Source organism: Cygnus olor, chromosome 1 (assembly GCF_009769625.2).
Source record: "Cygnus olor isolate bCygOlo1 chromosome 1, bCygOlo1.pri.v2, whole genome shotgun sequence".
In the NCBI taxonomy this organism is placed as follows: Eukaryota; Metazoa; Chordata; class Aves; order Anseriformes; family Anatidae; genus Cygnus; species Cygnus olor.
Genome location: NC_049169.1, coordinates 66,186,845 through 66,200,570, shown reverse-complemented (window position 1 = coordinate 66,200,570; position 13,726 = coordinate 66,186,845). Strand labels below are relative to the sequence as shown.

Here is a 13,726-nt window from a genome sequence, read left to right as displayed (position 1 = left end):
GACAGGAGGAAAGGCTGGCCTGTTTTACGGCTAGGGATCAACTCTTCTTAGGGCTGTGACTCATTTCAGAGGAAGGTGATAACAGCAAAACCCAGACTGCATCCTCACCTCTTCAACTCTAGGTGTGCAAAAAAGGAGGGACTGCTGCAGTTAAGAAAGATGAATCCATTCAGATAACCTCAAAGCTTAGGGCAAACTTGGCTATGGGACTTGGCTGAGACTCAGCTTTTAAAACTTGCAGTAACATTTTAAGGATTTTGCTGCCAGTGCATTTCCTTACTCTCAGTACCTTAGTTCCTTAGTTCCCTGATCACATTTATTGTGCAAATACATCATATATAATGCTCTCTTCCCCATTTCCTTCAGAACATAGGACTTATTTAAATCTTTAAGCCTGTTTTCATTATTGGGTTCCATTATTCTCCTTTTTTTTTTTTTTTTGGGTGGCAAAAGTGCTGGGGATACCAGTACTTCATGTTAAGTTTTTATTCTGGAATGTGCAGTGGAGGGGGGGATGTTCCACATCACCCAGTGGAGTATGATTACGAGGGAGCCTGCAGCATGGTGCAAAGGGCAATTTGACCCACAGGGCTAACACACTGTGGAGCTAAGCCTCGGCCACCTGGCAGAGATGTGACACAGCACTCCCAGAAACCTTTCCCCACTCCACACGGTAGCTGCACTCAGCTCTGGGCCACGGTTTCATACAGCGATCACCAGATGGATGTGATCTGCCTGTGCCACCTCTCCTCCTCTTATGGCTTTGTACCATCTCTGTGGTAGCCACAGCATGAGTGGCTAAAAGGAATTACTGCAGGTCATTTTACTTGCTTTTAGCATGATTTTAGCAGAGGAAAACAAGGAGAAGAGTAAATACTGTGTGACCATCCCATTCTTTTCAAAGCTGACAAGTGCCTGCTAACTACATGGTACAGTCTGGGGCTCTGTTCCTCATGTCCTAGTGGTGGGCATGGGAAGAAAGGGCCAGCCAGAGAACCTGAAAACACTGAGATGAGGGAGGCATTGGGATGAACAGGTCTAGAGGTAGCCACGAGGGTGGTGGGAGGCTGCACTGAACAGAGCAAGAGCTAATGGGGCAGACAGAGACCCCCTTCCGTGTCCATCTGGGCTCAGGAGCAAGGAAGGAGAGCAGAAAATCCCCAGAAGTTTCTGTACTGTTTACTTCAAGTGGTCAAAGGAACATACCAAGCCTTATGCCTGCTCCCTCCCCCACCAGTCACTCCCTGTGGCCTCTTCAGGTTTGATTTGTGTAAAGGGGAGGTGGACGGAGCTTTGTTAGCAGCACACCCTGTCACAAATCCATCGCTGCTTTGTTCCACAGCAGTTTAGACCACCTTTGGGGCACTCCAGTAAATGAAATGTTTACCTCCTGCTCATTCACTGGCAGGAAACGGCTGATCCAGCACTAGAGGTTGCCGTCAAAAATCACGTCAACAAAAACAGAGAAGTAAAATAGTTGGTTGAAAATAGAGGTAGGCCCAAGAGTGCTGCTGGGGCTATATGTCACGTGAGCCTCCATCACCGCAGTGAGACCACGCAGAGGCCAGGTGCAAAGCCCTCTATCTGGCCATAAAACGCCAGGCTGGAGAAGCTCCTGCTGCTCAGCCTGCTTTAGGTTCTTCTCCTGCAAGTCTCTGAATTAGTCTTCTTACAGGTAGCAGAAGGACGTTTCCTTGGCCAAAAACTTGTAGCTTTAATCGACTAAGTACTTAATTCCTTTCTTTACGGGCTTGCAGCAGTTGCAATCACAGCAAGTGGATCAAGCATTTTCTGTCTGCTGAGGAAGAGGCAGGTGAAGGGTCTGGCTCGCAATTCTTCTGGCTTGTCATTTTTATCAGGCTGTGTCCTCCCCCTTGGTCATTACAGGATAAGAAAGGCATTTTACTGTATTTTCTCAACCTTTAGGTTGTCCATCATTCCACGAGCAGGCTGTAGCAGGGAAAGAAAAGAGATAAACTGGGGGGAGGGTTGGCTCAGGCCACCAGAGCCTCTGCGGTAAGAAAAGAGACTGAAGGTAGGGCTGCTTTCGAGGGGGATGTTAGAAGGTCAAGAAGGGGGGTGGGTGGGAGGGCGTTGGTGATGACAAGGCTAAGAGTCCAGGGAAAACAGAGCTGCAAAGTTTACACAGGAACCCACAGGAGAAGGCTGCGGGCAACTGGCTGTTTTGCTTGTCTTTAAAGCCAGCTCTGAAAGGGGGTGGGGGAAACTCTGAGGTCGGGGTAGAGAGAGGAAAAGAGAGTCTCCTGTGGACTGGTGTGAGAAGGGCAGACAGGCCGTCCCTGGGGCACTGGGGGTGTTAGGGCATGCAGCTGTTTCCAGATGCGATGTAGAAGAAATCAAAAGGCGCACGTATAACATGCAAAACCTAGTAGCGTTGCCGATGAAATTTTCCTTTCTTGAAGGAAAATGACGTGGCTGGGTGTTTAGCACAGGGACGAGTGGGCTAAAGGCTGCCTGCTGGTGCTGGCAGTGCTGGGCTCAGCAGCCAAGGCAGGCGCTGCGGGGTGCAGTGCTTGGCCGCCCTCAGCTCCTGCCGCGTGTGCCAGGCTCAGCCTGTGCCTGACCGCTGGCAAACTCCCTCCGCGGTGGTTTAAAAATAAACACTTGAGCCTGTTGGACAGCCTTCCTCGTAAAAATAAATACGGCATCTCTGCCAGCCCCCTGGGAGCTGGGGCACACGCGCTCTTTGGGGGCACCTCTTCACCCGCCTGGCCTCCGCCGCATAAGTCACCCCATGCGGGGAGCTCAGAGGCCGGGTGGGTGCAAAATCCCCCCACTGACCCCAGCCCCAGTGCTCCAGGAGGGCAGGCAGCCCCAGCGACATTTTCTGCTGATTCACAGGAAGAAAACAGCCCACAAACCAAACAGCAGCAGCAGGGGCAGCAGCTCACCCCGAGCCAGGGTGTGGGAAACCAACTCTCCCATGCACCGGATCTCCAAAAGTTCACTCCGGTTCCCCGCTATCCTCCCCCACCCCTTTTTTCCCTTTAAAGCAGAACAAGCCCTCCCTCCAGCGAGGCCCCCCTGCTCCCCCCGTGCCGAGAGCCCTCTGCCAGCCGGACAGCAGCGGGCCCGTGGAGCAGCGGGGACCCCTGCCGGCCTCTGCGGGCGATGGGGGCATTTACACGCAGTTGTGCTGCTGCAAGCGGATTTAAACCCGGTGCTGCAGGGCGTGCTGAGAGGCTGCTGGAGCAGGGTACTTTCCGTAATGTCTCCGGGCCGGCATAAGTTTTGCCAGGGCAAGGAGGAGCTGCAAACGCTTGTAGGAAACTAAAGCGGTGCTGGCAGGTTGTGGAAACGATGTGAAATAAACAGTAGGTAATTCAGTTAAGGCAAAGGCACTTAAGGAGTTATAACCATCTGTACAAATGCATAACCCTGTGTTGCCAGTGCTTTAACAGTGCTGCAGAAAGGGCTCTGGGTGCTAAAGCGGGTCAAAAACTAACAGTGATATTCGTGGTGATGGAAATGAACACAATTCCAGTCTTTGTATAATTGATGCTTAAAGTTGTATGTGTTAAACCTGCCGCACTGCAAGAGTTGGGAGATCTTACACCTATCCAGAAAGCAAGCAATCATTGTTTCATCTCCACGGGCACGGAGTGAACCTTTTGCTTTTCTCAGGTTTGAAAAGGCCTCAGCAGAATTCAGCGTTGAGATTTCTGTCCCACGCTGGAAGAAAGAGGGAGCCACTGGGACACATCATCGGAAAGCAAGGAAAATGATCAGGTCTTTAGAAGATTTTATGATCTGTAGGCAAAAGACCATAAGACTTGGGTTTCTATAGAAAAGACTGAGTGAAGGCAGGGCAGCAGTTCTCATAGGTGTAAAAAATGGTCATGGAGCTCCTTCTTTGCATGTGCACTGCAGGCAGGGTAAGTGGCAGCAACCTCTGACTGAACTCAGGTGGAGTGAAACCTTTGTAACCCACAAGACCAGACCACACAGCGCTGGAATAGGCTCAGCAACAAAACCAAGAGCCTCCCACCACCGGAGCGTTTGGGAAGGGATTAGACAAACCACCGTGAGGCTTGGTATAATTGATGTGGAGGGGTCTAAGCCTCTAGCTGTCCTCCTGCCCTTGTGACTTTGCACACCTCTCCCACAGCTGGCGCAGGCTGCACCTCTGGCTCCCCCGCACACCCCCGTATCACACCCAACCCCGGCCCCCTCTCGCACTGCGGGGCCGCGTCCGCCGCCGCCCCGCCCCGCCGGCCCCGCGCCCGCCGGGAGCTGTAGTCCGGGAACTACGAGCCCCGGCGTGCCCCGCCGCCGTGCCGAGCCGAGCCGTGCCGGAGGCAGGCGGGCGGGCGGGCGGTCAGGCGGGGCGGCATGGCGCTGCGCGGCTGCCTGCGGGCCGGGCGCGGGGCGCTGCGCGGTGCGGGGCCACCGGGGCCGCCCGGCCGGGGGTGCAGCGCCGGGGGCCGGGTGAGCGGCGGCGGCGGAGGAGGCGGCGGCGGGGGCCGGGCTGTCCGGCGGCGTCCTTCCCGGGGCCCGCGGAGGGCTCGGGGCGGCCGCTGGGGCTTGGGTGGCGGCCGGGGTCGGCAAATGGCGGCTTGGCGCTGACCGCGCGCTCCTCCGCTCGCCTTGCAGCCGCCGGCCTTCGGCTTCCTCTTCGACATCGACGGCGTGCTGGTGCGGGGCAGCCAGGTGGTGCCCGCCGCCCGGGAGGCCTTCCGGAGGCTGGCGGGCGCCGGCGGGGGGCTGCGGGTGCCCGTCGTCTTCCTGACCAACGCCGGCAACTGCCTGCGGGCGGCCAAGGCCCGAGAGCTGTCCCAGGCGCTGGGGCTGCAGGTGAGGGGCGCCCGGGAGAACCTCGGGGCTGCGGACGTCGGCCCTGTGTGCCCCCCGGCAGCCTCTCCTTGCCTCTCCCCGCAGGTGTCTCCGGAGCAGGTGATCCTGTCCCACAGCCCGCTGCGGCTCTTCAGCCAGTTCCACCAGAAGTGCATGCTGGTGGCCGGGCAGGGGCCCGTGGAGGAGAACGCCCACAAGTATCCTTTGCTGTGCTTGTCCCGCTTCTTGCTGCTGCTTCCCCGCTACATGCTGCCATTCCAGCTCTGCCCCTACACATAACATCTGCTTGGTCAGCTTGTGGAGGTGCAAGGAGACAGAAAGGCCTCCACTCTTGTCTTATTGGGAGGCACCTGTGTGGAGAGGCTCACATGTAGGCACTTACTGTCGATCTCCATCTCAGTCTCTTCTTGGCTTTCCTTGGTCAGCGTTTCACTTCTGATGCTGATTGCCTCTCCTGTGAGCTGTGTTACTCTTCTTGCTAGCAAGATGTCATCGGGGGGCTCACAGCCTTTGGGCCTCTCTCACTCTTGAGATAAAGTTATGCTCCTTCCAATTCTGGCAACGTGCATTATAGATCACTCCCAGCACTTCCACAACAAAGGTTTTCCCCAGCAATTTAAAAGCAGTTGAAGCATCTCAAGTATCATTAGAGCCAGAGCATCGCGGTACAGACATGGTTTAAAAGACAATCCCACACACATACTGCCTTCCCAAGGTAAGGGTCTGACATAGCTCATACCTGCAAGGAGGTAAGAACTGCCTGCAACATCTACAGCATCTTGGCCCATGCACCTACTCACCATTTCAGCCCGTCAGCTTCATCATTGAAGTGCTTTGGGCAGCTTCCCCTCATTTGCACAGCCCTGTTCCCTGGGCCTTTGAAGGCATATCACCTTCGACGCCAGGGTTAGCTCTGGAAGGAGAACCTCATCCTAACCTGCTCCTGCTTGCTTAGCTTCTCTGAAGGGGTGGATTTGGATCATGGTTCTGTCTCTCTAACTGAGGGCTTTAATGGCTTCTTTGAGTTAGCTTAACAGGTCCCACAGAGAACAAAATGAACTGGAACAGGGAACACACAGAACAGACCCTCCCCTTCTGTACACGTGTGCAGTCACACCTTGTGCTTAACCTCTGACTGCATTTGGTACAGAACTTTGGCTTTGCTGTGCTTCCCCAAGACAAGCAGGATGAGCTAATGGAAAGGTGTTCTGCAAGCGAATGCAACTTAGCCTTCCCTTGTGTCTTTTTACCAGCACGAACCATTGTCTTTTCACCAGCTAAGCTGACCAGAGCTTCACTGATTCTGCTTCTAGCCAAGAAGCCTGACCTGCAGTGCCTCAGTACTAGAGCGCTGGCCTTAAAGGTCTCCTGAAGCACATCCATTCTGTGTTGGAGCCACCTCTATGCTCTTCCTACTTGCAGGTGTTCCTGATTACAAAGTAAATCACTCCAGTCTGTGCTTTTTTTTTTTTTTTTGGTAAACCTTAAGGCCACCTTTAGGTTGAAGCATAACCTACAGTTTGATTGAAAGCCCTGAAGTTATGCATTACCGGGTTTATGTAACTGCTCTGCTACTAGGACTAGCATTTCTTAATCCTATAGATGCCTTTGCTAGTAACTTAAAAAAAATAAATAACAAAACATAACCAAACAAACAAAAAACAGAACTCATGTGATTCCTTGATGAACTGAAATAGCCTGGGGTTCAAGCATGTGGTCACCATAGAGGCACTGAGGAAGGCATATCCCCTATTGGACATGGTGGATCAGAGCCGGAGGCCAAAGGAGTTGGTAATTTCTCGACACATCGGTGGAACAAGTGGTCTGGTGTGGTGTTTCTTAAAGGATACAACATGGGGTGGAGAAGCTGCAAAGTCGCAGAGCAGACTTCGGCTGCTCGTGACCTTTAGCGAGAGCCTGGGATTGGTGCTGTGCAGTCAGCATCTCTCTGCTGTTCCCTGTGTTGTCTCCTGCTGGAAGGACAGTCTGTTTCCCCCTTGCTTACTAATGCCATGCCTATGTTTCACTACTATTCCTTGCAGTGACTGGTAAAATGGCTTGGTTGACACCTCCAGGTCTGAGAGACAGGAACGCAAGATCTGCGAAATCCAATCTGGGATGGGAATGGGGGGGAAATCTTTCTTGGGATTCAAGGTGGCCTTGTCCTGACCCTTTATGGGACTGCCTTGGCAGTTTCAGAGGAAGCATTTTTAGTTTTGTTTTGGAGACTGCATTAGACTTTGCATTACTAACCTACTCCTTTTTTTTTTTGGCAGCCTCCTCCAACCACTGGCTTCCCCACTATAGAAGGTAAGCAGTGGCCTTTGTTTACATATGAACAGCAAGCAGAAATAACAGTAAGGCAAGCCAGCTGGGATGGGAGCTAATGACGTGCTGTCAGCTTGTCGGTATCTGCGGGCAGCTTATTCAGAGGGTACAGCCAGGTGGCAGCCAGGCAGCCCTCATGCAACGTGAAGCACAAGCCAGTAAGAGTAAAGCCAGCTTTTATGTGTACTGTGCTTCAACATCTGGAAGCAGTGGTGAATGTGATCCAGTGCCATGCAGACTAGCACTTTGGCATCAGCTGCGTTTTGATGGTAGCTGTATGAGCCAGGACATCCCAGCAGAGGGATTGTAGTGGGTAGCTTTTGGTAGCAGGTCGTGTACATGGACACTGAGTTTCCAAGCATCTCTTGACATCTTCCAGGGGTGATTCTGTTTGGTGAGCCAGTGAGGTGGGAGACAAGCCTGCAACTTATTATTGACGTACTCTTGAGCAATGGGAGCCCTGGGGCAGAGCTGGAAGAAATACCATACCCCCACCTGCCTGTCCTTGCCTGCAATATGGATCTCCTGTGGATGGCTGAAGCCAAGATGCCCAGGTAAAAAGCACATTTAAAAATTTTAGGGTGGTTCGTACAGCTCTCCTGCAGACGGCCTTTTTTGACACAGTATTTTTTTTAGTGTTAGTCTGACTGTGTGACATAATTAGCAGCAGAAACACAAAAATTGCATGAGAAACTAAGACAAACTTTAAAGAAGCAAGAACCAGATCACTGCCTGTGTAGGAGTCTGTGGGCAGATGCCACGTCCAAACGCTGCAGTATCCTGGTTACAGCAGATGGATTGTCCTCCTCTCTGAGGAGTGTTTGCCATGCAAGTGGTGTGACTGGGAACACTGATGACCTTTCTGGAGCAGGTTTGGCCATGGCACTTTCCTTCTCTGCTTGGAGAACATCTACAAGAAGGTGACAGGCCGGGAGCTGAAGTACGAGGCCTTGATTGGCAAACCCAGCACAGTCACCTACTGCTATGCCGAATACCTGATAAACGAGCAAGCCAAAAAGCAGGGCTGGAACTCTCCCATCCGACGCCTCTATGCAATTGGGTAAGAGACTGATTTACTTTCTGGTTTGCTTAGGGAGTTGCGTACTGATTTAAGTGGTTTTATTTAATGGAGATATCTAAAACAAATACTGAAATCCCCGTGGTTAAGTGTGCAGCCTCACATCTTAGAACAGGGGACGTTATCTTTTTGCACCCTACACTTCTAATTTGAAGGGCACCATCAGCCTAGCAAAGCTGTTACTGGGGGTGCAGTGTGCACGTAGCATGACTCATTTAAAGAGCAAGGTAAAAGACCCAAGTGTAGTACCATTAGCCCAGTTAGGCCAAACACTTGGGATTGTAGGGAATACATGACAGTAGTGGCTAAAATTGCTTTGGACATGACCTTTTCCCTTTGAAAGAAGATATTTATGAAGCACGTGGCCTTTACCACAGCCGAATGGGACACACCAGTAAGTGGACTGCCCACCCAGTCTAGGTGGCTCTCCTGGTGTTAGCCAATATCTCGTACCCCTTCCTCCCTCAGTGCTGCCTTACTCCCAGACTGCCAGAGGCAGAAATCGTTGTGTGGGTTGGTTTCTCATTTCTGTTTCATGCTGTGACCTTACCCAGGGACAACCCTATGTCTGATGTCTATGGGGCAAACCTCTACAACAACTACCTCAAGTCAGCTCAACGGAACCAGGTCCAGGCTGGGGTGAAGAGGAGCCCACAGGCAGCCAGTCCCCAAACCGAGGACTGCCTTGCAGTGGAGAGCTGCAAGTCAATTCTGGTCTGCACTGGGGTCTACCGCCACAACGCAGAAGTTCCCAGTAAGCCAGAGGAGCGCAACACAGAGACTGTGTTCCACGGCCATCGGGACTTCGGCTTTGACCCCAGCCTGGTGGAGGCATCATACATTGTGCAGGATGTGAATGAAGCTGTGCAGCTTGCTTTCAAGAAGGAGAACTGGAGCTAGGGTTGAGACAGGTGTGCCTAAAGATCTACTGTCAGGAATTATATATAGTGGAGAGGGGAGGAATGGGGAGAGACCTGGGGCGATCTTTTAACCTAGCCAACATGAAAGAGAACTCTCCATTTCAGCACTAAAAGCCCCTCACTTTTATTGATACTCTTCTGCAATCTTGCCAGCAGGCTTTTAACTGTGAACTTAAATTGCTGTAATCACAAATTGAGCCATAATGGAAACAGGATACAAGGAGGACTCTTGCCCCAGCAATCCCAGTTTTGTTCAGCTATGAGAGTTCTTTCTTTTCCCCCACTTTGTCTGTGAGGCTCAGGCAAGCCCACCCTCTTCCTTGCAATCTATTTGGGGATGAAGCTCTTCCCTGTGCAGGGAGCCACCATCAGTCAATGTGCCATTCATACCATGTGCCATTTGTCCAGCCAGAAGTTGTGTTGTGGTGGCACTCTGCCAAGGGAAGGCTTTAAGTCTTAGCATTCTCTCTATAAAGAATAAGTGCCTGTGGACTTTAACAAATTCTTGCTTGGGGATTTGCCGCTGTATCACTGTCGTTCTGAAACAAAGTCCCATTTTGCAGTCCTCCAGCAGCTATGGAGGGGCTGGGCCCCTTGAAGCAGCAGTAGCCAGAGCAGCTTGCTGCAGGGCCACGTGGGAAGTCATGTTATTCCCACCCCCTCTTTGGCATTTGTGAACACTTCTGCTGTGTTGCATCCTGCCTAGGGAGCCGTTAGCCTGTTCTCAAGAGCGGAGGAAACCACTGCAGAGCCTGAGTTTCCAGAGGTGTCCTTGCCCAGTACTCAGTGTTGAAGAAAGAGTGTGTTGTGGTGCCCACCCTGACCCCAGCTGGTGCAAGGGACATCCCCCTGCTCCAGCTGACAGCTTCCAAAGAGGGGCCCCTGAGAGCAAGGGCCAACCAGCACAAGTCACAGCCCAGCCGTGTTCCTTCTCTGCATGCAAGGATTGAGATAGGAGATCATCAAGCCAGGGCAGTACCTGAACTCAAAATCCCCGTTCTTCATCTCTGATAGTACAAATTTATCTGTCCCTCACTTTCTTTTTTCCTTTCTTCCCTCATGTGGTTTGCAACTCTGGAATACCCCATGTGGTCTGATCCCTATTCCCTCCTCTTCCTGTAGCATGCAGGTAGAGTCCCCCTAACATGAACTGGGACTTCCCTGCTGAAGAACATTTCCATATCCTTAATGGCGTGCCCCTTCTACTGCCTCTGTTTTCCTAGCTCAGGCTATCCAGAGGAAGATCAGGCCCTGTGTTTCTTTAGACAATGCAAAGACGTTAAGCAAGTACTGCTTGGGAAATCCATGTGAAAAATTGGATTAGCAAGGAGCGTCTTAATTCCAGAGGAGCATCATGATTTTAGAAACATGTCAGTTTGCATATGCAGTAGAAAGCCTTTGGAGCCAGCACAAATGAGTCAGTGTTCCTAGTTATATCCAGCTCACACCACACACAGATCAGAAATAGGCCTGCTCTGCCCTCACTTCCCTTCTTCCTTCTTAGCCAGGCAGCTCCAAGCACATGGTACAAGCAAAATGTTCTATGCAGAAGAACTGTGTAGATCTTAATATCTCAGCATCCATCTGCTTCAGCAGCTTTCTATCCTCTTGATACTGATGTGTCTTCCTAGGAAGGTCACACTGCAGAGCAGGCTCTTTTCTTAAGTTATGGCAGGCTCTGTGTCTGAAGGGGACTGGGTGCACTCAGTGACCCTGGCAGAGAGGCCCTTTTACATGGCTTATTTCTCCAGGCTTTATTTTCTGAATAGGAGCAGAAAAATACCTCTTGGGGTGAATTTACCTCTTGTGAAATCATAACAGAAAAGAGCCTCTTCACTAGCTGGGATTCTTCTCCTTTGTCTTACCAGGACAAGAACCATTTGGCTGCTTCTAAGAGCAGCTGTAGTGTGTGAAACACAAATTTAGATTTGAATCCTTTGCCTTTCACTGGAGAGGAAAAAATAATTTCATCATCTTGCACAAAACAAAGGCTTATCTACAGTTCCCAGAAGTATAAATACAGGGAAGGACTTGGCATATAACTTAGGGACATCTTTTAGATTTCAGAGCATCTCCAGAGTCACAAATGTGCTGTGGACCCACTGTGCAATACTGGAGGCCCAAGTCCCATTTATTCATAAACTAACTGTTGCGTCCCTCAGCTTTTCACAGGTGATATCCAGTGCAGGAAGAAGAATGCTCCTTTTCCTTGCAATATTTGCAAATTTGGGTGATAACTTTCATAGGATTAGTTGGGAACCGTCTTTTAGGCCATAATTAGGTAGACCTCAGAGAGCTGATTGCTGGTGATAGCTCCTGGCCATGCCCTCCAATTGTTAGGTACTCCTCTGCAGAAATACTGGGGTCTGTCCATCTGTGTGCGCAGTGGCCTTTGGTAGAGCTCTCTTACTATTCATTAAGACCAGGTGCTGCTGAACCAACGTTCCCTGAGGGGTGTAGTGCTACCGAAATTGCTGTCCCAAATGGAATCTGGTACACTGGTGGTTGCTGATGCCAGTGATAGCTTGTGGAAGGAACACACAGAGGGATTTTGAGAAATCACAGGCAGTTTGTAGTCTCCTTTCAACATGCGTGGCACTTCGCCAGAAGTGGAGTAGGTATCAGGAGGAAGGAGGTAGGGCCCTGTGCAACAAGGGAACAGGTTTGCATTTGCACAGAGAGTGAGAAGGCACCTCCATCTTCAGAAGAGTAGCGATGGAGATCTGACTGATGTGAATCTGCTTTGGATTAGCTCCAGATTTTTTTTTTTTAAACTATGTTAGTGTTGAAGCAGTGCTCTGGGAGTCTTTAAAACGCGTAGGAGGAAATTCACTGGTAGGGAATTCAAGCAATACTTCACTTACAAGTTGAAATCGGGCAGAGGGGAAGAGAAGAAATCTAGAAAAATCTTGTAGCCTTTCTCCAATTCTTACCAAGCAAGGTTGTATCAAAGGCTCTGCTTGTTGGTCTGTGCACTAATTAGATAGGCTATCCGTGGTCTGAGCAAGAGACCTTGCCCTTCTTCCCCTGCTCAGCCCCTTGAAACTGCACTTTGTCAAAGTCATTTCCCAGGAATTGTATAGGCACAGTGGATGGAGTAGGAAATCTGGGTTCTCCTGCTGCTGTCTGATACCGACTTGGTTACTTCTGTTGAGGAAAGTGCTTGCCAGATCTCTGTTCCATTAGTGTTGGGGTAGAGCGCTGTGCAGGCTCCTAGCTTATCTGCAGTTCATCTACAGGACATGCTAGTGCTAGAATTCAGTGAAATCCTTTTTCCTTGGAAATGCAGTTTCCTGGAATTAGCTTCAAGTTTGGCTGGAACATATCCTTTCGTTTTTCTCATGTATTGCACAGATGTGGCGTTTCAGCTGCTGTTATTTCTCTGGTTCAGAGTAAGCATACTTCAGTGCAGATTTTTGGACCAAGAAGGAGAGGGGACTTCACTTGTTCTCCTGATTCCTTAATGTTTATATGGTGCACTACCCTATGCAATGAACAGGGTGAAGTCCTGATCCTAACAACTCCATCTTCCACAGATGGATCGCTTTTAGTCAAGCTTAAAGGGGATATGTGGTAAGAGGAGACAACTGAGAATAGCAGGGAGGAACAGACTTCATTTTGGATCTGAAGCAGAGAGCTTTTACATCATGTAATAACATGGTGGACAAAAGACAATTCCTTTATTCGACAGGGCACATGCAACTATTAGCCTGGCATTCAGGGAATCATATAACACTACTGTACCCTTCCTTCTAATCTTAATCCTGGTGTGTCTTTCTGCCCTTCCCTCCCCTTACTCCCCATAAATGGATAATGTTTCAGATTATGTCATGTGCACTGTAGCAGGGTGATTATGTATGGTACAGAGAAATCACAAGCTGTGATTGTTTTACCTTTCAAATTAAGTTTAACCCAGTTCCAGAGCTGCTTCTTTTAACTAGCACATATAAAAATAATAAAAGAGGCTTTCTTTGAAATAAACTTTAGCATGTGGTGTGTGCATTTCATGAGTGTTGTCCTGGCTTCTTTCATACCTTTGCCCTAGAAGATTATCAGCACCAAACTGTCTTTTGTTCCGTTCATCAAGGCAATATCAGATTGTCTTGAGGGAACCGCCCTGAAAGATACCCCTCCAGCAATGCTTTTGATAGGACTGATCTGTAATTCCCTGTAAACTGTACGTCTGCCATACTCAGATGAGATGAGCGTGACTTTGACCATTCCTACTCTGTAGGGAGGAGGGGGGAGAGGACATGTCACGTCGCGTGATGGCCTGATTGACTCTCCGCAGTCGATTTTGGTATGCCACCTGTATGAGGTGCTTTCACACTAGGCACTTAGCTGTGACCTGACCTAACCAGTTGTTTGTAATGATAACTTCTACTGGGTGGAGAAGCAACAAGCTAGATACCACCAACTTTGTCTGCTATTGCAGATGAAGAAAAAGCCTGAGGGCATATTAAAGCCATCCTTGCCCTTGGAAGCTTCCTCGGCACTGTGTGTTAAACCCTTTGTGATCACCTAAGAAACCCACCCTGTTTGACAAGAGCTCTGCTCTGGTACCTTTTGAAGAAAGTGAGTGAAG

General features: G+C 50.3%; 1 protein-coding gene across 1 annotated transcript; it reads left to right on the top strand.

Annotated features, from left to right (window-relative positions):
- The first annotated feature begins 4,353 nt into the window (after positions 1–4,353).
- On the top strand, positions 4,354–13,143 carry HDHD5 (haloacid dehalogenase like hydrolase domain containing 5). The gene is made up of 8 exons (XM_040545253.1): positions 4,354–4,449; positions 4,615–4,815; positions 4,900–5,012; positions 6,513–6,606; positions 7,092–7,125; positions 7,523–7,697; positions 8,015–8,203; positions 8,776–13,143. The coding sequence occupies exons 1-8, from the start codon at positions 4,354–4,356 to the stop codon at positions 9,119–9,121; spliced, it is 1,248 nt and encodes a 415-aa protein (XP_040401187.1). The 3' UTR covers positions 9,122–13,143.
- The last annotated feature ends 583 nt before the right edge of the window (positions 13,144–13,726 follow it).

Excerpts from the sequence above, each read along its gene's own strand:
- HDHD5 (XM_040545253.1), top strand. The coding sequence starts at position 4,354 with ATGGCGCTGCGCGGCTGCCTGCGGGCCGGGCGCGGGGCGCTGCGCGGT. Across the intron at positions 7,126-7,522 it reads TGGCTTCCCCACTATAGAAG|GGGTGATTCTGTTTGGTGAG; the intron begins GTAAGCAGTGGC and ends GACATCTTCCAG. Across the intron at positions 8,204-8,775 it reads CGACGCCTCTATGCAATTGG|GGACAACCCTATGTCTGATG; the intron begins GTAAGAGACTGA and ends GACCTTACCCAG.